At 39.9% G+C, this 24,049-nt stretch overlaps 2 protein-coding genes across 2 annotated transcripts in view; one reads left to right on the forward strand and one right to left on the reverse strand.

Annotated features, from left to right (window-relative positions):
* LOC124805514 (DNA-directed RNA polymerases I, II, and III subunit RPABC3) overlaps positions 1–15,175 on the reverse strand; it is a 496,564-nt gene extending 481,389 nt beyond the window's left edge. The window contains exon 1 of the mRNA XM_047266081.1: positions 15,050–15,175. Coding sequence (XP_047122037.1) covers positions 15,050–15,122 — 73 coding nt within the window. The 5' untranslated portion in view covers positions 15,123–15,175. The remainder of the gene's footprint in view (positions 1–15,049) is intronic.
* Positions 15,176–15,365: 190 nt separating this feature from the next.
* The window catches only part of LOC124763951 (protein UBASH3A homolog), a 260,599-nt gene continuing 251,915 nt past the window's right edge, over positions 15,366–24,049 (forward strand). Inside the window, 4 exon segments of the mRNA XM_047249130.1 lie at positions 15,366–15,497; positions 15,751–15,991; positions 16,073–16,268; positions 16,463–16,558. Of these exon segments, the coding sequence (XP_047105086.1) occupies positions 15,367–15,497; positions 15,751–15,991; positions 16,073–16,268; positions 16,463–16,558 (664 nt within the window). The 5' untranslated portion in view covers position 15,366.

Consider the following 24,049-nt stretch of genomic DNA (forward strand, 5'->3'; position numbering starts at 1 on the left):
AACTGTGACTTAATTTGAATTAACTTTGGTGTAGCAAAATTTACGATGGTTTCGTAATAATGTAGTATTTTCTCCCTTTAGTGCTCTAGCGTTAAAATTTTCAGTGCAAGTCCGTCAACGCAGCATACCACCATGTAACATCTGGATGATACGTGCTCAACTCTTAACAGAAATACAATAATACGTGAAGCCATTAATTGCTGTGTCTAACACTTCTGTAACCCCTTGCTAACACTCTAAGCTGTGCGGCAAAAGGTATGGGAAAGACTATGGGTAATAACTGCCACCAGACATCATCCACATATGCTCTTTTAGATTTTTGTCGAGAGATCAATTTCACCGCTCTACGACGCTACCGTAATTTGACCGAGTATTGTCTTCTTGGGTGAAAGCATCAACTTTATCAGTATAACGACGTTCATGAAGAATGTTACCTCTACAGGCTGCACAAAAGTTCATCTGAAACGAGATAAAGGTGGGCCGTACCAGTCACAAAATACTGCGTCATTCTCAAACATTCATTTTACGGATGTGTCGTGATGTGCAATAGGTTCCGGCATATCGCTAAATCTAAACATGTCAGTGAAGAGAACCGTCCTCAAATGATCTGCATCCCAGTGAATATGATGGTGCGTGTAGAGCGAACGCTCCATCCTATGCATTACTCGCCTACATAGAGCCTTCATGACATTTCTGAGCCTCCGCCGCATGTACTCCACTACACAGTGCTTTTGGTGGAAAAGGGAAAACTTTCCAGTAACTCTCGTGAGGTTAGATGCTGATGCCATTGCTAAGTACAGACGATTCAAGTTAAGTGCAGTGTGGGTAGTTTGCGTTTGGTAGTTATGTTAAGCACTACTGTAAAAACGTGCTTAAATTCTGTATCAATTTTTGTTGTTGTCCCTCATCAGTGTTGTTTTTATAATTCACGGAAATAATTAGCGTCCTCTAACACTAATGCTATCAACTTCTAGACTTTGATATGCAGGTGGATCGATACATCATCTTAAAGTTGATATTTGAAAGAACCATGAACAATAAATGCATTCCTATATTTCCGCAATGTAACGGAGAATGTTCTACGTGAATCAGCAACAATAATGAGAAAAATACGAAGCTGTTTGACGGAGAATTCAAGTCTTCTATCCTTGGAAATGCTTTTCTATTTTTTTTGTCCCGCGACAAACATAGCTTTGGCGAGCGACGTGACAATTTCAGCAATCCTCTGCGTGTTAAAATTTGTTGGTGCTCAAAACTTTCTGAAATGATGCATGCAAGCGTTACACTTAGAAGCGGTGCGCTTCACAACGAAAGTTCAGATCCTTACGAAAACGCGATTGAATATAAGTCAGTCACCAAAAATACTCAACAACTACTTTCATTCCATGGTTTGGATACTATTTTCTTATAGTCAATCTAATTAATCTACTTAATGTTGCAATAATATTAAAGGCAAAGTCTCGATTTTGAGGTTTCCGCAACGAGGCCGGAGCCTGACACAAAGTACTTTATATGACACAATAAATCACAAATGCAATGAGAATGAAAAAAGCGTGATGGACAGTGGTAAACGTAATTGTGCTCCTACACATAATTTTGTTCAGTTGAGGATGTTTCATTTACTTTCAGCCTGAGCCTTCGAATTTCTCTAGGCGAAAAGGACAAGTGAGAATGACTTTTCTATGGAGCTTTTAAAATCTAGCTCCTACAACTGATAGTCAACGTTTCCGTGGAGTATACAAACAGGAGTATTTTACTGACCAGTCAAAAATCATATGGTAAGCACACACTAACCCCTTCACTAATCCTCCTTGTTAACTTATCACATGACTTTTCTCTTGATACAAAAGAGTGAAATCTAATCTCGTTGTTCAACTATTTATTATCCAATGACCTTCATTATAGAGCTCGTAAAAGTTACAAACGATTCTAGATAACAGTGATGATGCTTCTTTGATGTGCGCCACTCGACATACTCAGTGAACGATATTTCCTCGTCGGGCACTCTACTGTATCTATATGAGACAAGCAGTAGAGACTGACAAGAGGGACGACCCAGTGGAACGTGCAACAGCACAGTCTGAGATCAATAAGGGAGGATTTGCTGCATTCAAACTGACCCCACTGGACTGTTGCAGGAAGGATTGTAACAATTCGCGGTGTGATTTTGGAATATAGGATTGATTATTACTGTCGAAGGGAGCCACACCTACGATGTTATTTATTATATGGCTACCCGTTTCGGTGCTTTAGTACACTATTGCAGGCCTTAATTGACGGTGACGGGGTTATCTCCAATAGTATACGCGATTCCATCAGTGGCCAACAGTTGTGAACCTGTTTTCGCAGAGTGCGATTGGAGTGGGGGAAAAAGTGTGATCTCATGACAAAAGAAAGTTATTGTTAACTAGGGAACTGTTGTTCGCACGCACCGTCAACTCAGTGCAGTAGGCAGAAAGCACACACACAAAGTTCCACGAGTTGAGCTAAACAGATCCACTTCTACCTGGGATGATGCTAATGATTCTACTGGCAGCTTTTCCGACAGAACCACTTCACGAAGACTGCAGCGTCTGTTCGAAAGGTGAGTAGCGCAGCCAACAGTCTCTCAGCCAGCGTTTTGCCAAATTGTTCTGTTTCTCATTGTGAATGAGGTCTGCTCTAGAGTTCTGTTTGACAACGAATCCCATTGTAAAGAAACATTCTGGACACCAGCTAACGTGGGGAACACAAAAAAGTGCCACGATACTCACAAACATAATCGATCAAACTTCTGTGGTGGATGCAAGAAGTTGCTATGATCACTATAAGAACGCCGACCCCTATTCTCGTGGCAGGATTGATCATCACGAGATAACTTGATGTAATAAAATGGAACGCCTACAGCCGCACCTACGATGTTATTTATTATATGGCTACAAGTTTCGGTGCTTTAGTACACTATTTCAGGCCTTGACTGACGGTGACGGAAATAACTCTAATCGTAAACGCGATTCCATCAAAATGGTTCAAATAGCTCTGAGCACTATGGGACTTAACATCTGAGGTCATCAGTCCCCTAGACTTAGAGCTACTTAAACTTAACTAACCTAAGGACAGCACACACATCCATGCCCGAGGTAGGATTCGAACCTGCGACCGTACCAGCAGCATGTTCCGGCGATTCTATCAGTGGACAACAGCTATGAACCGGTTTTCGCAGACTACCTGTAACAACGATGTTGTGTCTCCAACCATCAACTACTTGATGCCCCGAGATAGTGGAAGATATTCGATTTTCAGTGGTGCAGTGGACGTTGACTTCAATTTCAAACTACGCTCTCACAGAATGACCTGTGTTGTTAAGGCAATTGATAGAAACAAATTGTATCCAAACTAGGCACACGGGACTCCCATAAAGCACTCAAGGAACACACACTGAAGACATTCTGCGCAGGTGATGCCAAATCTCGGACTCTTCGAGACACGGTGCGTCCTCAGCACACTCCGTAAGGCGGTTTGCGGGAGGAGATATTTAGATATAGATTCTAACTGTATTGAAGGAGCTGTGACACAACCGTCTACAGAACTACTGAAAAGCCATACTGAATGTGTCCCAAACAGATAGAGGTGTTGCATTGCTATTCTTGGTGGGAATATAACTTTTAGATTTTTTTGGTTCGCATGGAATGACAACAGCTGCAGAATTATCTATGTATTATTTGTGTATTACGACTGATGTCGCTATCACTGTAGGGGAGACAAAGTAACGTCACATTTATTCCACGCTGCTCCGAAGATGGCTTTGTTTTCGGTGCCTAATGCTTGTACATAAGCCCGCCAATTCTATAACTGTCTGATGGCCCAGTACTAATATTAACAAAAACTACACATTATAATACGTGGTGGTATCTCAGTAACGATCACAAACGAAGTAATTTCCCCTTTACCCCCGAAGCTGTTTATTCTGCTGAGCAACACAGCAGTCGTAGTACAGGGTGTTGGCTAAACTTGAGTAATATCTCCGATGGTAAGGAAGTTGCCAATGATAAACCACTCCTCAATTTCCAGGTCCATTAAGACATTGTGGCAGCATACACGGCCGGAAATGGGATTTTTAAAAAGTACACTTTCATACGATAAAGTTTTGAATGAAATTATACTGCTATACGCAAGTAAGCAGAAAAGCCTTTTCAACTGTTACACACAACGACAGAAAAATGTGAAAATTTATTCCGAAGTTCACACACAACACAGAACGCAATCTCGCAGCCAGCCATTATTTGTGTCTTAGAACCAAACATCATGCAGCAACCGTTTACCTAGCCCAAGTCATATCCGTAACATGGCAGCGAATTATTTACCATTTCTATTTTTTCAGTGGGTCTCTGTAGGTCTCGATATGTACGTAACAGCTGAAACAGTTCTTAGTAGGAAAACAAGAACAGTTTTTGAAAGTCGTTGGTGACTCTCCTCTGACGATGCACTATTTAGCAGCCGGCGAGGAGTATTAAAGTCGCCGATCAGTGCTCATGGAATCGCGCGGAGACAGTTCCGCCGATACACCTGTACACTGACAGAGTTGGGCGCATAAACCCCCTGTCGAGACCAGGTTACGCCAAGTTCTCAGCTATTTCCCAGACATCAGAGCACTAGTGTTGGTGAGATTTATCGCCCCCTCGTCCGACGAGTCGACGCCGAGGCTTATTTCTACAGCATTACGTACAGGTCAGGAGCGGAACTAAGGAAAAATCATGACTCCCTCCTCCTCCGCCAACAGCACAAAAAACCGCCTGCATAAAACATTCAAGCGATGAAGAGACTAGTCACGTCTACAGTCAACAGTAAAACCGACACGATGCGGGAGAGCACAGGTAGCAACGGCAAAGAAAAAATCAGTGATGCAACACAAAGGGGAAAGATCCTAACAACGAAGACTAACTTTCCAAATGTAGGTATGAACGACTGAGAGATACAGAATTCCTCCAATTTACTTGTTGGCACAGCTACAGTCTGCGCACTTGTGTTCACGATCGCGATGCTAACAAGGGAACCTCCCCATCACACCCCCCTCAGATTTAGTTATAAGTTGGCACAGTGGATAGGCCTTGAAAAACTGAACACAGATCAATCGAGAAAACAGGAAGAAGTTTTGTGGAACTATGAAAAAATAAGCAAAATATACAAACTGAGTAGTCCATGCGCAACATAAGCAACATCAAGGATTACGTGAGCTCAGGAGCGCCGTGGTACCGTGGTTAGCGTGAGCAGCTGCGGAACGAGAGGTCCTTGGTTTAAGTCTCCCCTCGAGTGAAAAGCTTTACTTTCTTTATTTTCGTCAAGTTATTATCTGTCCGTTCGTGCATTGACGCCTCTGTTCACTGTAATAAGTTTAGTGTCTGTATTTTGCGACCGCACCGCATAACCGTGCGATTAGTAGACGAAAGGACGTGCCTCTCCAATGGGAACCGAAAACATTTGATCGCAAGGTCATAGGTCAACCGATTCCTCCACAGGAAAACACGTCTGATATATTCGATACGACACTGGTGACGGCATGTGCGTCACAGGAATATGTTGTCGACCCACCTAACTTGTACACTTGGCGAATGGGTAAAGAGATTCTTCTACCTTGCCCGATTTAGGTTTTCTTTTGGATGTGATAATCAGTCCCAAAAAAGTGATCGCATCGGACGGAGGAACGGACAGATAATTGTCTGAAAATAAAAAATTAAAATTTTCTCTGGAGGGATGACTTGAACCAAGGACCTCTCGTTCTGCAGCTGCTCATCCTAACCACGGGACCACGGCGCTCCTCAGTTCACCTTCTCCTTTATGTTGGACATGGACTACTCAGTTTGTATATTTTGCTTATTTTTTTTCATACTTCCACATAACTTCTTCCTGTTTTCTCGATTGATCTGTGTTCAGTTTTTCAAGGCCTACCCACTGTGTCAACTTATAACTAAATCTGAGGGGGGGGGGGTGCGATGGGGAGGTTCCCTTGTAAGTGAAATATTGGTGAGTGCACAATACGACTTTGTACTGTGTTAGTTGTGACGCCAAAGTTCTTTGAGTTTGCTGCTGTTACAGTTCTTAAATTAATTGTATGAAATATTTACTTCTCAAAGTGCCGATGTAAACATATGATTATACATTAGAGCATTTTATACAATGAGGTGACAAAGGTCATGGAACAGCGATATGCACATACACAGACTGCGGTAGAGTAATGTACACAAGGTACAAAAAGGGCAGTCCATTGGCGGAGCTGTTATTTGTACTCAGGTGATTCATGTGAAAAGGCTTCCGACGTGATTATGGCCGCACGGCGGAAATTCACAAACTTTGAACGCGGAATGCTAGTTGGAACTAGGGGCATGGGAAATTCCATTTCGGAAAAAGAGAATTCAATATTCCAAGATCCACAGTGTCAAGAGCGTGTCGAGAATACCAAATTTCAGGCGTTACCTCACTTAATGAGCGAGAGCAGCGGCGTTTCCACGTCGTCGTCAGTGCTAAGAGGCATGAAACACTGCGTGAAATAACCGCACAAATCAATGTGTGGCGAACGTACCCGTTAGGACAGTGCGGCGAAATTTGGCGTTAACGGGCTATTGCAGCAGATGGCAGACTCGAGTACCTTTAATAACAGCACGACATCGCCTTGTAGCGCCTCTCTTGGGCTCGGGACCGAATCAGTTGCACCATAGATGACTGGGAAACCGTTGGCTGGTCAGCTGAGATCCGATTTCTGACGGTAAGAGCTGATGGTAGGGTTGGAGTATGGCGAAGACTCCCCGAAGCCATGGACCCGAGTAGTCAACAACGCACTGTGTAAGCTGGAGGTGGCTCCATAATGGTGTGGGCTGTTTTTACATGCAATGGATTGGGTCCTTTGGTCCATCTGAACCGATAACTGACTGGAAATAGTTATGCATAGGTACTTGGAGACCATTTGCAGCCATTCACGGACTTCATGTTCCCAAACAAGGATGGCTGATGATGCGCCATATCATAGGGACACAACTGTTCACATCTGGTTTGAAGTACATTATGGACAGGTCCAGCAAATGATTTGGCCAACCAGATAGCCCGATGTGAATCCCATCGAACATTTATGGGGCATAATTTAGAGGTCAGTTCGTACACAAAATCCTGCAACAGCAACACTTTAGCAATTGTGTGTGGACGGCTATAGAGGAAGTATGGCTCAATATTTCTGCAGGGGAATTGCAACGGTTTGTTGACTCCATGCCAGGTCATGTTACTGCACTACGCCTGACAAAGGGAAGTCCGACACGATATTAGGAAGTATCTTGTGACTTTTGTCACCTGTGTGTATATTTTATCGTTGTTATTATTAAAATCGTTGGCGTTTCTAGATCGTTAAACGTAGGCGTGACGTCAAATTACATCGGGGTGGTGGCGACGAAAGACAGTAATAAACTGTGACCCCCAGATCCGAACACCTATGCAAGCGTGGGACTAGGTGGTAAAAAAAAAGACCTCAGGGGCGAAGGCCGTGAGGTCGGTCCAGTGGCGGCGTCGCGGCCCCAAGGGACTCTCAGATACTAGTGAACCTAACAATGAGAACGACTGCGCCAGCGAGCACGGCGCGGCGGAGAGACAGATCTACCCTGGCAGTATAGTAATTATTGCATTGGCTGGCTGTGAGTGACGCGGAAACCCTGACAGGTGGTGGACGGCGAGCGAGGGGTAAGGGTGCGGAGGGGTGTTCGATCGGCCTTGACCCCGGCGGCACTGCGCCGTCCTCCTCCGGTATCGACCTGACCCAGCCATGGCGCGCCATCTTGAGGGGGGTGCGGGCGCGAACCCGGCCGGGGCACACCTAACGTGGCTAGCGCTGGGGTCAGCTCACGAACATGACCATAGCCTCTCATCACGGCCCACTATCAGAAAGTACGATACCACGGTGGTTTCATTGTGGTTGAATTAAATTACCTGGCGGCTGACGTTTTAAGTCCAAAGTTGCGGTAACTACCATCTTCAAGCAACCAACACTGAGATCCGCTCACCGTGGCGATAGAAAATCGCTTTAAAGTCTATCTCGTACAAAAACATAAAAAATCAATCTCTCGTTTTGTTTCGATCTGTCTAATGCCTTTAAGCACATCAAAAATCTTTTCTTAATTTTATTTTGAGCCACGTTTAAGTTTGTTTGAAGTATGTAACTACTTCCCCTTTTTGAATCAGTGTCAAAGTTGTCAAATCATTTCTCGAAAGTATTGAACTCTGATTTTGTTTACGCTGATTAGCAAGATACCTCACGGCCACTTCCAAAGTTATGTATCAGACTGCGTTTACAGCGTATACGTTCGGAACCTCGCGTTTTTTCCCAGTTTTGCCAATACTTAAATTTTAACAACCATGGCGTGTAAAGTGTATACGTCCTACAAAAATAACAAAATTCTAAAATTCGCAAACAGTAAGTCCATGACGACAGCTTGTTTAACCAGGACGGAAACCCATTTTAATCGGGTCTAGAGCTACGATTTTTTCTTGAAATTGGAGAAATATTTTTGCGGAGCGCTAGTGGCAACACGTGAGAGCTGATAGTTCGAGGCTCTCATTGGCGTATTATAAGGCGGAAACAGTCCAGCCCGCTAATTATACAGTACCAACTACTTTAAATTCGCAATATCATTAATTTACCAACTGAAATTGAGAGATACTCGTACAATCACTTGGAGTAAATGGGGAAACTGGAATACTAAATATCGACTTCCACAATATTATTTCTACCCTCCGTGGAAAGAATAAAATTGTAGGCCGTCGTGAGTATTTTACACGTCAAATAGTTACAAATAACATTGCTACACTCCATGCACATATTTCGCTTGGTCTGGAAACAAACGTTTAATTACATTTCCATGTAATTACGAGTACGGCCGTTATGGAGTAACGGTCTGCCTTTAAAAAACAACGGTACGCTATAAGTTTGGCAAACTGCGAAGTGGTGCCACCGATATGGTCTTAAAAGGTGACAGCGCCATCTGTGATCGGGAGACGCGAGTAATGAAATCAACAACACCCGCATACTGGTAGCCAATTGCCTGAGTTAATGAGTACAATATTTTTCTTATGTGCTGATAATTACTTAAAACAATATCATTTTCATACAGGTGAATGTAAAACTTGTGTTGTACCGTATGCGAAAGGTAGAAAGAGACACGGAATAACGTGTAACAGTTCGATTTAGTATTAAAGCAACGTACTGCTTACGACTTTCATTTCACACTCGATGACGATCCGCTCCTCGAAAAGTGAAGTCCGATATCTTCATCGCTGTGTAATCTCAAATGTTACTAAAAGAACGAATAAATGAATGACAATATTCGAGTGAACAGTAATTCAGCTCGAATTTGAGGTTTTTCTTACCTATTTTCTGACTCCAATTTTGTTACAAGTCAAACCTGCGGCTGCACTTGTTCCCGAAATAAACAGCGGCGTTTGTTCCCACCGAATATGAGCGCCAAACACACACTGCACTTCTTAAAGATGGTTAAAACACAACACGTGCGAAGCCAGTATGGCTAGACACGTCCGAGTTTTTCTGGTAGTACAACACGGACACGAATCATCTGTAAGATAGCCCCTTCTGTCAGCGAGAAAATTATGAAATACGAAACCGGTATACTTTCGGAATTTAGTGCTGCACAGATGTGGTACAGCGCAAACACCTAGTTTCATGCAACTGCAGCGACGCACCATCCGAAAACTTGTCATTAAATAAAAGAAGAAAATTCAGCAGGGCAGATACAGCTAAAGCTAACGAGCTGCTAGCAGAGCAAGAAGTGAAGTCTAGGAAAGAAAAGTCATACAACACGTTAAAAACGAACTCTGTCGAAGATGGTGAGTTTCTGACGAGTTAAGGGAGTCTTCACTGACCTTCGACCGTTCGTCTGATGCCAGATTTCCGTCACAGCAACGCGCTAAACAAGAGATGTGGCCTTGGTATGCTTTCAGCCCCGTCCCTCTTAATTATGTTTGCCTTGCGCTGACAGGTTTCTCGACGGGGCGCAAGAGCAAACTCCAGTTCCATCTTTGTCCATCGACTGCGAGTTTCTACAGTGACAACGCCACTGTTTGCCACTCGAGAGAGCAAGAGAGTTCAATGAAACAGTTCATCCCACTCTCTTGGTTAAAAGGCATAAGATGTGCAACTAGCAGATTTTCATTTAAAACACTAAGAAATGAATGCCATAATTTGTGTGATGAACATATTTAATGACCCCGATATTGACAGGGCAAACCATATTGTTTCTTCATTTTTACTTATATCAGGACAGTTTGTTGGCCATTCTGCAAATCTGCTCCCTCATTATTTCCATATTTACTTGATGCTGAAGACAGTTTTTCCAAGCTATTCTAGCACAGACATGTTTTCTATCAAGCACTATGCCTATTTTAATTTTTTTTGGGATCACTTAGTAGGGGAATCTGGGTAGATCATAGTGGCTACTGGCCTTATTTGCTGTATTATGTACTTCCATAATAATTCTCTGTTTGATACTACATAACCAGTCATTCTTCACAGAAGGCAACATTCATGCAAAAATGTTTCATCACCTACTATCCAGGTTGTTCTAGACTTTAACTGGCATGCCAACCATTATGCACTCATGAAAATTCAAAAACACTCCTTATATGAATGAAGTAATACACGTATAACAGTCAGGCAGTCTTTTGCCCCCCCCCCTCCCACCCACCACCTGTGAAAGGAAATAGCATATGTACCATGTATCCTCTGTAAACACACAGACAGATTAAAAATGGTTCAAATGGCTCTGAGCACTATGGGACTCAACTGCTGTGGTCATCAGTCCCCTAGAACTTAGAACTAATTAAACCTAACTAACCTAAGGACATCACACACATCCATGCCCGAGGTAGGATTCGAACCTGCGACCGTAGCACCAGCGCGGCTCCGGACTGGAGCGCCTAGAACCGCACGTCCACCGTGGCCGGCATGAGACAGATTACACATTAACATTACATCTCTTGCTACGCTGATATTAAATGCAATGACCTGTATGAACCACGCATATGCAACCAACTAAGGCAACACAGATATCACAATAACTTTGAAACGCCGTAAAAGAGGATTATGATACAATGTATTCAACATTAATTTAGTGAATAAACTCTATGCCTTCATTCAATTAGGCTCTATTGTGACATTTATATTATGACATTTGTTTGCCAATTTCCTTCTCCTAAAGTAAAAGTCATGTGCACACAATGTTATCACAATATATGAAGTCATATACACAATTCTCACAATGTGAACTTTTAATTCAAACCAGTTACAGCAAATGTGTGTCATTTTACTTAATTTCGTTACACAGAAAGCCACCAAGTTGTTCTCATTCCTACATTAATGAAACGCATCATTCTTTTTATTTCAAACATTTCTTCTATCAGATGCTTATAACGACTAACAGATACTGACACTGCTATTGTTGTTTCAGTTCCGAACATAATGAATGCTTTAAGACTTCTCAACGGTTCATTTAAGTGACTTCGTTAACTTTTGCTTAGAGCACAAATTACAAGGAAATAGTTTATCATCTCGTAAATGTTAGTGTCAAAACACTAGCTTATATAGGGGAAGAAAGTCATCTGAGGCTATCAAGGGAAACAATGAAAAACCTTGCCTCTGCTACTGTTAAACTTTTACTGTTGCGCTACAACAAATTAACTGTCAATAAAACATACTAATAAAAAAGGTCTAATCTTTTTTAATTAGCTGCTACAGAAATTATCTTTAATAATTTATGAAAATATAAAATTTCAAATTCACTAAACATTACACATTTTGGATTAACCGCACACTACTAGGCAACGATAAGAAAGAACAAGGTTTTAGCCTGTACCAGAATGTTGATGAAATTTTTGTATTTGTTGCTATCCTAACTAAGTGAAATGTAAACAATCTGATTATGGGTTCACTCTGTCCAAGTTAGTAACTTATAGGCACTGCACATTTATTATGCAGAAAACCTTATCTAGGAAGAATCCCTGTTATGCCGCACTAGTGACGTCAAAAAATGCTTCAAATGGCTCTGAGTACTATGGGACTCAACATCGGAGGTCATCAGTACCCTAGAACTTAGAACTAGTTAAACCTAACTAACCTAAGGACAACACACCCATCCATGCCCGAGGCAGGATTTGAACCTGCGACCGTAGCAGTCGCGCGGTTCCTGACTGATGCGCCTAGAACTGCTCTGCCACTGTGGCCGGCTAGTAAAGTCACTTCCATTTGAACTGTGTGACAAGATCCGGGCTGGTTTACAGTCCAGTGACACAAATGGTCACTTGAGGTGCTAGAGTGCATATCTGTGGCGGATATCATAATTAGTAGTGAAAGATATCATTGATACAAGTATATAATAGAAAAAGAAGCATGAACACTACCACTCAGGTCCAGACAACTGAAATGAGTAACAGGGCCAGGAGAGCCAACTAATGTCTGTGGGAAGGGAGTGGGACTGGCAGGTGCCAATTATATGATGCTTGTGTGCAAAAATGTTCTCACATTGGCCCTGGCCAACACTAGTTTACTGCCTCAAGCAGCTTGTTAATTGCCGTCACAAAGATGGGTGGACTCTGTTCCACGCTATTACATTTCAGGGTGATTTGAATGTTTATGTAATAGATTCATGGCAGCATAGTTATGGTCCTAACAGCTGTAAGTGTGCAGGGTTAAGTGCAGTGAGAAGTGGGAAAAATCTGAATGAACAGTGCTTAATTATTTCTTCTTTCATTCAGCTAACATGTAACGTACACCCAACTGAAAAGCACATTTGTTAAGACACTGGCCCCAGATTTGGAAGGGTGAAGACTTCAGGCTATCCTAATTTAAGTTTTGCTCAATCATTTCAGGGAAATGCAGGAATGGTCACCTCAACACTCCTGTTCTCTCCTTATTAAACATGTATGTTTATATGTCTATATAGTTGACATATTTTCCTGTTGTAAGCTGACGAAGCCTGCATCATTGTAAAATGATACATGGGCAAATAAATAACTGATACTTAATCACCCACACTTCAACATATCTTTGAGAAGGAGTACAAACAAGTACACACTCATTATAGATAGGAAGCTGTCTATATCTTTATTGTATTAATTAGGCAATAATCACTACTCCCATATCAAAAGTTTGCACCATGAATGAAATTTATAAGAACAAGAACAAAATATCTGATGTTAAGATGCTATGAATATTTTTCTATTGCTCACAAAGCATTATTTATGATGTTACTTTCGAAATAATAGTAAAGTAATGATAGAAATAATGCCTCATCACAAATTATGACAAGACTAATTAACAGAACTGAAACGACGACATCGTATTTCTGAGCAGGAGACCCAGTCCGGTGGCGTTCAACCCCTGATGCACATCTTGGGCAAGGGGGTTAAGTGGGATTAAACAATGTGATCAGTCCCTTCCTTTTTCATAATCAAATATAAAAACACTTCATGAGAAGCAGGTTGACATCCAATTTGAGTTTTTATTATATCTCAGGCATAGAGCCACATAAGTAATAGAGGGGGGGGGGGGGGGACTAGTAAGGACGAGTAGGAATAATGTCCTGTTGATGACAGTGTTACCTGACAGAGCACCATAGATTATGAAAGAATGACACAGGAAATCATACATCTGGATGCACAGATAGCAGCTACTGATGATGTTCTCACTTGCAAGGCAAAAAGGAATTTATGAAATGAAAAACAGTATATTTGTTAAATATTGTAACAAATAAGAAGCCTATGTCAAGGATAAGAAGAAGCAATCAGTGACAGGCAACAGATTATATGATTTGCAAATTGTATCTGACCGGGTATCATGTTTGCATTCTGCTACCAATAACAATGTTAATTAAAAATCATGTAGATAATGATTAAACAAAAAAAAAACATATGTTCAACTTATATTTCATGGCTGCAAACACAATTCTATCACATTAACTTTACTTCACAGAAATAGGAACTTATCGACACTTGGCAATAACTGACAACAGATTGTCCTTATTATGGATCCTGATGATTGCAGCATTATAATGACAGATTTACACAAACTGGTAAGGTCTTAATTTTCTTGATAAACTGTTGTGTGAAAGTGGGCAGCGGCATATCCATTGACATTTTGAAGGAATGCTAGATCTACACTTGGTGAAAGCAAGCCACAGAGACAGCCATACTATGTGTATACGTAATTAAAGCGAAAAAATGAATGTATGATCAACCTTCACTAGGATTTGTGTTCGAAGAAGAAATATTACAACAAAATGCCTGCATATGGAAATTGGTGGCAAATTCAGCGACAGACTTATTTAGGTTACTTGAATATTACAAGACTATCGCATTTCCTCCTAGAAAATTTTAACTTGGTTAGTGGTGGGAAAACCAATTCTGGCCACATAGTGCCTACCGAAGTTTGGACTTATTTTAGGGTTAATTCTAAAGTTGTTTACTAATAATCACACGATGCGACTCTATAATGTTACACAGAAACACAGTCGAGACCTCGAGATGGTCCATGGAATGAAACATAGAATAGGAAAGTAATAAAACGTCACAAACATTTTTTTAAAAAAATGTCGTTTCCAAACCACAAAGAGTCTAAATTATATGTAACGATTTTAAATCATGTTTTTCTGGTGCAGCGAATTCTTCTGCTTGACCCGCAACAGTTCCCCAGCATGCCTACTGCACAACGCGAAATTTGCGACTTCTCACACTGCTTCACAATAGCACTCATTGCTTCATTATGATTACAGCGATATGCTACGTGTGTCAACTGCAAGATTGAATACAATCTTCAATTTATTACTGGCTTGATTACGCACGAAAACTGCTAACATCCCACGTTACACTCGACACAAACAGCACCAGCGCCATCACCCACACACACACGCTCACCAGGTGATGCTCATAACCTCAAAATTACTGTCATGAAATGGTTATCAAAATGATTCATCAATTTTACCAGCCCCAAAATTGCGTAATACTATATTAAATAAGCCTACGAACTAACCTCTGTCAAACTTCTTTCCTTCAGGATCAATATCTTTCACATTAAATATATCTTCAAACAACACGCCCGCCATCGCGAACCGGAAACAATAACATACAACCACCAACTTTGGCACACCGTCTTTGATATCGACGTGATTCATGTAATCTACAAGGCATTTAGTAGGTATATTCCTTACTTCGAGATACTCTACGACAGATTTTTGAAGTGTTACATGTAATAATTTATATTTTTCCTAAAGTAATATAAAAAATAATATTGAATAATATCTTTGGTAAAGTTGACATTTTCAATATAATCTTTGAACTGTATATGTTATGGTTGATAGTTCAGCAAATGAAATGGCGACATTACCCCCAAGGAAAAACGCGACACCTACAAAAATATCAAGACAGTATCTATCACCATTGCAAATACTTTTGCAGATGGGATTTCCCAAACATAGAGCGTAAGGTCACGTTTTAAAATTTTGAATGTCTATATCAATGTTTGTTGTTCGATTAAAAATGTGTGGTTGCCAATACTCTTTCATTAATAAAGAATTTTCCCTGTGAATTTGTATTGACGGGTGACGGAAACGAAAGTTTAATCTTCTATATAAATTAACAGAGGGAACTTGTTTCCTAGGTTGTCTTGTTGACAAAAAAGGCGCAGAAAGAACAATTACGGTGCCAGTTTTCATTCGGTGGTATGCATTTCAGGGAGAAGGCATTAGCAGCTACCGGCCATAGAGGTGTTCAGCTTGCATCTGACTGGCTGCTAGCACATGTGAATGACCCGACACTGGATGACAATAGCCCACGAGAGTACATATTATATGCATGCCCAACAGGCCCATTCTTTGAACAACTGGAAAATTTTTGGAATTTGTCGCTTGCACAGTGTGGTTGGAATGGTGCACACAGTTTCATGCCTCATATAACATTAGTTTCATTTTTTAAGGTATGGAGTGAGAAAATTGGTTACTGTTAATTGATGTAGGTTTGATAGCTTCACTGAAGTTTTTGTGGCATGTTGATTCAGGCTCCTGATGAAAGTGCCCAGCAGTTAGCACGAACTCTCAAGCATGTTGTTGAACTGCAAAGAGTGAATTTAAAGGAACCCTTAAAACTGGAAACATATGTCTCACAGAACTTCATGGGTTTTTTTGTGCATGAGGAGCATGCTGATATTCTGAAAAGGATTGCCCTGCAATATGTTAAAGAGGTGTCAAATGCAAGTAAGTAATTTCTTATTTACTGAATAAATCATAGTCAAAATACTTTCTGAAACTTCTCTCTGGTAAAAAAAGAGGAAGTTGATTTTAGTGAGATGCTGAACGAAGTTCTGATGAGCTGCATGTTGTGACAAAATACTTTCCTTACTCTTTTTTCTGTACTTAGTGCCTTTCCTATACTCTGTGTTCCTTTACAGTCATAAATGATAATTACGAACACCTCGACGCACTGTCAGCTTGTTTTCCATGGTGCACCACAGCTACTGATAGATATGTTCCTCGTGGAGTCAAATGTAAGCTCACTATGGGTTGAATGACATATATTTCATTATGATTTGGCATGATGTTGAAGTGCATGATACTGCTCAGTAATTCTGTGTCGTCTAAGGTACTGACCTTTCATCAGCTTAATATAACCAAGGCCATTCAAATAGCTGAATAGTTTTGCCTAAGGATGTAAGTATTACCAGAACACATGGGAGAATTAAGGGTATTTCATCTTTTTTACCATTTTGCTTTCATTTTTGCTGTTACAGTTTGCAGTGGATCCACTGTTTCTTTAATTTATGTGAAATTCCTCCAGTTTTGCAGTCTATTCAGTTGGGCAAATATTTTACACTCTCTTTTTGGTTTTGTTCTCCTGTGGCACAAGTTTTTATTATTATTATTTTTTATTTGTACTTCATTGTGTGTGTGCTGCTTCACTGTCTGGTGCAGTTCAGAAATATTGTACTAATACCCAACAAGACTGTGCCTATATAGGGGCTATGTTTAAGATATTCCTTTTCAACTAACTTTCCAGCTTGTTTTTTAGTGCTTAGTATTCCTGAATGAAGGCATCCTCTAATCCAGCTTGTGTGCATACTTCTGGTGACCAAAGGCTGTATCCAGCTTCAGTGTAGTAGCCTATATGTTGCATGGCTTCTTTAGCAGTTTCCTTTCAGTTATGAGAAACTGTGGTTCGGTTATAGTTAACATTTCCATTACTGTGGCTTTTAAGTTTTACATTTCATTATTTTCTGTGTTCCCATGGCACAGAAGAATTATATAGAAGTTAAATTCTTTTCTTTCTTGCTAGTGTTGACATGGAAAAATATCTGATTCTTCCACTGCCTACATTGCCACAATCAGTATGCCAGTAAATTGTATGAATTTTCTGATGACCTCTTCATGATGATTTCAATTATATTTGTTAGTTGACTAATGTGTGGAATAATTTTGAACCTGTGTGTACTTCTTCATTCAACATAATTAACCCACTCAGTATTAATTAACCCACTCATATAGTTAGATCCCATGATTGAGAATTTCAAAGGGTGTTAAATTGTAATATATTGTTAAACTGCTATATTCCGTTTGTTTGCATAGGCAAAAAAGCAACTAAATAAATTATAGTAACAGAAAACCAACTACCTGGGAAAAGTCTGCTACTTTTACAGTTATATTAACTTACTATTACTGTGTGTTTAATATTTATAATAATAATGGAAATTCCTGGATAGAACAATATGTAAAATAAGGGAAAGCCAACCACTCATCTATAGCAGACTCATATGTGGCGCATACGCACACGTAACAGGAAACAGTGTTCACTAGCTTTTGAGCTCCAGCTTTTTTTCTAGTAGAAAATATCTGTATCCACGTACTACTGTGGCTGCAGCAACAATGAATAATAACAGTAATCTAGCAGCCCACGTATGAATTGCTTTGATGCATTTAATCCAACCTGGTAGGCATCCCAAACAGCCAAGCAGTACAAGAATGGATTGCACTGGTGTTCTCTTCACAGTCTGCTTTACAAATGAACCATGTTTTCCTAAAATTCTACCAATAAACTAAAGCTGACAATTCGCTTTCTGTACTACACTCTGTACATGATTGTTCCTTTTCGTATTGCTTTGCAAAATTATGCCTCGATATTTAAGCAGTGTGATTGTGTCAAGCGTTTGCTGATCACCTGCATTAACTTAACAATTTTCTGCATTTATTATTATAATACATCGCATTGATCAGCCATGTCCCTGCTTTCAGGGCTACTCAAGAAGTAGAACTTGATATGTTGTTCTTGGTATTCTGATCATGGAAAGTGTACTAAACACTGGGCATTGGTTGGTGAAGTGTGATTCTGTGTTGGAACATGAGGACATGCCTTGGATGAAAGGGATTTATCTGTGGGTGGAAGTAATGGAGTGGAGTGAAATGGGTAAAGAGTTATAGAATGGAGTTGTTGGTAAACACATAAATTTCATATTTCAAGTAGAACTATTTTGATGGCTGCTGAAGAAAATACATTCATGTGAGATACCTAGCCAGTTTTTCAGATGAAGAGAGAATTTTTTGACAGGCTGACTGCAGCAGATCATATCAACAGGTGGTCATTCACTGAAACAGCAGAAAGTTCAGTACTCACCCAGAGGAGCCTGATAAAACCACTACTATCAATGTCTGATATAAATAATAAAACAATGGAAAGTACAGGATGTAGAAAATTGTTTAGTTAATGCAGGTGATTAGGAGTTGTGTTCGAATACAGCATCAGTAGTGAGTGCTTGACACAATCTCACTGATTAAATATCTAGGCATAATTTTGCAAAGCAGTACAAAAAGGAACAATCGTGTACCGACTGTAGTAAAGAAAATGAATTGTCGACTTTAGTTTATTGCTAGAATTTTAGGGAAACATGGTTCATTTGTAAAGCAGATTTAAATAAAGTGCAGGTAATATTATTGCAATCTTTCGCTTTCTACAAGTGGCGTGATTATGTACAAATAAAAGTTACCTTAAAAAATTGTGTTACGTATCCACTGAGACATTGACACGATGTCAACTTGATGTAAATACTGGAAATGAGGTTTAAATATAGACTAATGGAAAATTATGGACTTCACAACATGTAAGGAAGTAGAGCACTTGGTGGGAACATGAAGATTCGAAAGGGAATGGCAGGGTTTGACACATTAGTAGACTGATTGAAAACTGTGGTTTACTTAAAAAAGAGAGAGAGAGAGAGAGAGAGACTGACTGCTTATGAACGTATGAAACCCCCATTTTACCTCTGCAGGAAAACAAATATGCGGTGTCTATCTCAAGTTGAACTAACAGAAGACATTCAGCATACAGAGACAAGACCAATAAATTTTTTCGGGTGTGCTTCACTACTGGAACAGTAGCACAAAACATAGTTATTTTATGCAAGCACTGTTGAAGCTACATGAGGCTTTATCAATTTTCAGTTATTCGAGCATGTACGAGCATACTGACGTACACATATTTTAGCCTTGAACCTGACAGTATATAGGCATGTAGAAGCAAATCAATTGCAAGTTCCTGGACAAGTTTATTTCATTGTATTTGAAAGGCTGTCTTGCCTCAGGAATTTTAAATAAAAAATCTATTGTTATAATACAAAAAGGAATGTTGCATATATTGAACTTTTGATAATCAACAAAGCATTTGACTTGTCATAGACAGACAATTTGTTATTTACATTTAAATTATCACAAAACCAACAGGAGTTGATAAAAAAGGAAGATATGTAGAAATCTGACATAGGAAGAGATGAGGTTCAAAAATCATGACTCGTCATACACATATGTATAGCTGGTTATTCCTCTAAGAGAAATCAAAATATGGCTTTCATGTGGTGTTACAACTTCTCTCTTCATTGGATCCCCCTTTTTACAGACGATGACAGGTTCTGATACATTGTTCCCCTGAGACTGAAATAATTACCAATAATGTAGGTACATTTTCAGCTCACAGAATAATTTAATGTGAGAATAAATATTTCATTAACAAGTCATTACAGTGCACATCATATTTCCTCTTTAATTTTTTGATTTGACATAATAAAAGCCAGCCAAACTGAGCAGGCCAAACTTGTCTGTGCACCATGACTTTGAAGCACAAACTAACACTTGGACAAACATGCTTGTCAAGCTTGCAGTTGTGTGTGTGGTCACCTTAACAGCCGATACAGGTTGCCTTGATATCTGTGTCAATAAATGGAATAAACACAAATTTAAATATATGTACCATAAAACTACCGCTGCTGTACACCTTATAGTGATTACACAAGCCGAACAAATTTTGAGTTTCAAACAAAGTTTTTGTGAATTTAGCTTATTTTTACTATGTTTTTAAGTGTGCTGAATCCAAAAATGTTCTCCATTTTTCTGTACAATATGCCATTTTCTGCAGTATTTGATTTTATTCTCTATTGCATACAGTTATTTTGTAGTACCATATTAAAAACTTAGTAAAAGATTCTTGACATAAAATTGTTGTGTTATAATATTACATACCAACTCTCTAGAACATATTTATCATCATTAACATTCCCATACTAATGTGTCCTCCTTCTCTTCTCTGTAAAAGTCCATATGTTGCTCTTCCTCATATGAGATTACTCTGGATTTTCTTAATGCAGTGACTGGCAAAAGTCACAAATTACAGAAACATTCCAGTTTTCAAAGAGATTTTGGGATTGCAGCTGGTCATCGTTAACTTCACTCCATGATATTTCAACTGGACACGTGGCAGTCATCTTTAGGTGAGCCATCAAAAACTGACGAGAATGTTCTCTGCTCCGTCTTATATAGCGTGCTGATAGTACTGCTGCGCATGCATGAGAGTCACGGTGATAGAAGGTCCACGAAGCCTGGCTGCAGTGCCCTCGCTATTGGAACTGCAAGGACCAACTGTCTTCAGTGTTGCTGTTCACCGCAGTTATCAGAGTATTCTGGTGTCTCTGTCTGGAGCAAATCTCGGAGACGATGGGATTCCATGCATTCTCCAGCTGGTAGCCATTGTCACAGTTCATTAGATTTTCTGCAATGTGTTTTTCAGTCGATTCTTTTATAATGGTGTCCCAAAAAGATGTTGTTGTGGCCAAAATTAAAGTTTTGTATACTCCATTGAATGAATGTCCGTTGGAGATACAATGTTCCGCAATTGCAGACTTGCTGGATTGCAGAAGGCAATTGCAACATTTATGTTCTGTGCAAAGTTCTTCCACTGTGTGTGTTGTTTGTCCTATATAGTCCATACCACACTGGCAAAATGTTTTGTAAATTTCCGCCTTCCACAATAACAAATTATCCTTCACTGATTCCAGCAGGTTCAAAATCTTAGGTGATGGGCAGAAAATCATCTTCATATGAAAATTATTAAGGATTCTTGGTATTTAGAAGGAAATACAGTAAAACGTGTTCAAAATTGAAAAGCAAGGGACTGAAACAATTTTCCAAATTGGACAAGTTTCCGGATTATGCAAAACTCATTAGGCTACATAAAATTGGGCAGAAACATGCACAAAAGTATAAATTTCTAATTATACACGTATTTACATACCTTCACTCCTGCACGGAAGATGTTCATTTATTGTATGATGTTCAACAGAACACTAGACTCTACAGATAAATGACACTGCATTTCTGTATTGTTTCTCTAACTTTAAATTTGTTTATTGTTGTATGTATATACATATTATTCTCGCATTTATTTGCCTTACATTTCACTTTTTTGCCACTTTTTTCCTGTTCAGAAATGTTTATTCTATGCAATTTTTTGCACTATACAATGATTCCAATAGCTTGGGAGGATTTGTGTGTGCTGCAAATTGCATAACATCGATTATGCATGCAGTAGCTTCTATTTTTCTAGGGATATCATTTTTCTCCTCTTCTTCTCCCTTTGTTTCTTCCTGATCAGCTTCCATGATGCGGATTTCTGTTATATCTGTTGCTGTTGCCATCGCTTTGAATGTTGTCTTCTGCACTACACGGAATGTTTCACATTTTAATTAATTTGCTATTAGGTTGCACAGTATTACACTGTGTTGCTACTCTTTCCTGCACATTCTCAGCTTTCCCTCATACTTCATGTTGCACGTTGTGGTGATTAGCTGTTAAATTGTCAAGCCATCCTGTGGATGTTGAACTCCTCATTTCCAAGCTCTTTAACGACTTTCAGAACCTCACTCTGCAACATGGTTCTAGACATATCTAAGTTTTTTTTTTGCTCGCACGCTTATGAACCATTCCCACACTATCTCGTTAATTTCTTCATTTCCCATCTTCTTCCCTTTCATTTCCACGTTCCCTTTCATCCACCTTTTCCCTTTGAAAATTTGTGTTTTACCGCTTTCAAATGCAGCATCATTTCATCCAGAGAGAGTTTCTTTCTCGCATGCCTTGACTACCTTAATCTTTTCGTTAAATGTTAACGGCACATATTTTTTGTTTGACATCATGTTACCAGTGTCACTTAAAGTGCTCCTAGTGAACTGAAACTGACAGAAGATAATGCACACAGTGCATTGATATGGAATGCTTGACCTTACTGGGTAAAATCATTGTTTAATCGTACAACACCCACCTCTATCACTGCGCGTATTGCAGCAGAGTGTTCATAAGTGCGCACAGTGTTCGTGTGCTCCAGCGCGCATCAGTAATAATGGAAAACCAGAAAAGCTGACAAACGAGCGAACCATTTCCTTCAATGTACCAACACTGCGCCCAACATGCTCGTTGTTGCACTGAGCAGCGCAGTTTGATGGCACACCAGCAACACAGCAGCCCTGTGCCAGAACTCTTTTTTTCTGATTTTGAACTGCTCAGCAGCATAGTCAGTTGTGTTAAAAATAGTGTCCTTAAAATTTGCATTCCATTTCCACGTTAGGCACATTCTGCTTTAGGTGAAATAATAGTATATTGAATGCGTCGGGACTGAAATACTTGTACGGTTTGGGCAAATTTCCAAGTTCTACATGTTCCGCTTTGATCAAGTTTTACTGTATTTCCAACGAAGGAAAAAAAAGCCAGTGACTTTGCTGGCACGTTCTCCTCTTTATCCACTTCACGGTTCTTGGTTTGAGCTGAGAATGCTCTGTTAATTTGCCGGGTTGAGTATCCATTGTCTATGAACACTGTCCATAAATGTACAAGCTCCTTAGGTAAACTATTTGTATCCAACACTGTATGGGCCCTGTGTACAAGCATTTTAAGCACACTCAGGTTACTTGGTAAGAGAGCAAAACTTTCAAGTTCTTTAAGTTTTTAATGAATGTTGGCACCATGGCATTATACAAAATTTTGCCAGAGTGACACATGTTTTTAAGACGGTCACTGCACGGAAGATAATGGGGAAGGCAAGTCACACTTTTGTGAATGAGAGGCTTTGTTATATGAGACGAAGGTTGAATACCATTTCAGTAGGACTGTTCCACCTACATCTAAAGATTGCAGCACTTCTTTCTCCTGTGTCATGGGACTGGGGTGATGGATTGACTTCAGCCAAGCTTGATTGGGTATATAAGGATGCGAGATCTTGGCAAATGTTGAAATTTGATCACTTGGTGCCACAATAGCTGTTGCCACAGGGAATAATTACAGAATGTTCTGTTGTTAACTTCACCAAGAAGAATTTGGATGATGCAACACTGTCTAGTTTGGGTAAAGGACTCAATTTTGCACCTACACCAAGTGCGGACTTCTGATAAGTTTCATGAGCGGTGTTGAAGAAGCTGTACGATGCCTTCCTATGGATGCTGCTGAAGAAATACGAGGGTGAGTCAAATGAAAACCTAAAATTTTTAATAACAAATCAAAATTTCACGCTGTTATCTTGTAAGTTGGTAAGCATGCTACAAACAGCGTGCAGAATGGCCTATAGGTGGCAGCATAGTGCAGATGCACACATACCGTCACAGTATCAGTATAAAGATGGCCGCCCCACTTGCGACTTGCACTAGGAAAGAACAGCATTCTGTTATTTGGTTTTT

This window comes from Schistocerca piceifrons, chromosome 1 (genome assembly GCF_021461385.2).
Source record: "Schistocerca piceifrons isolate TAMUIC-IGC-003096 chromosome 1, iqSchPice1.1, whole genome shotgun sequence".
Classification (NCBI taxonomy): domain Eukaryota; kingdom Metazoa; phylum Arthropoda; class Insecta; order Orthoptera; family Acrididae; genus Schistocerca; species Schistocerca piceifrons.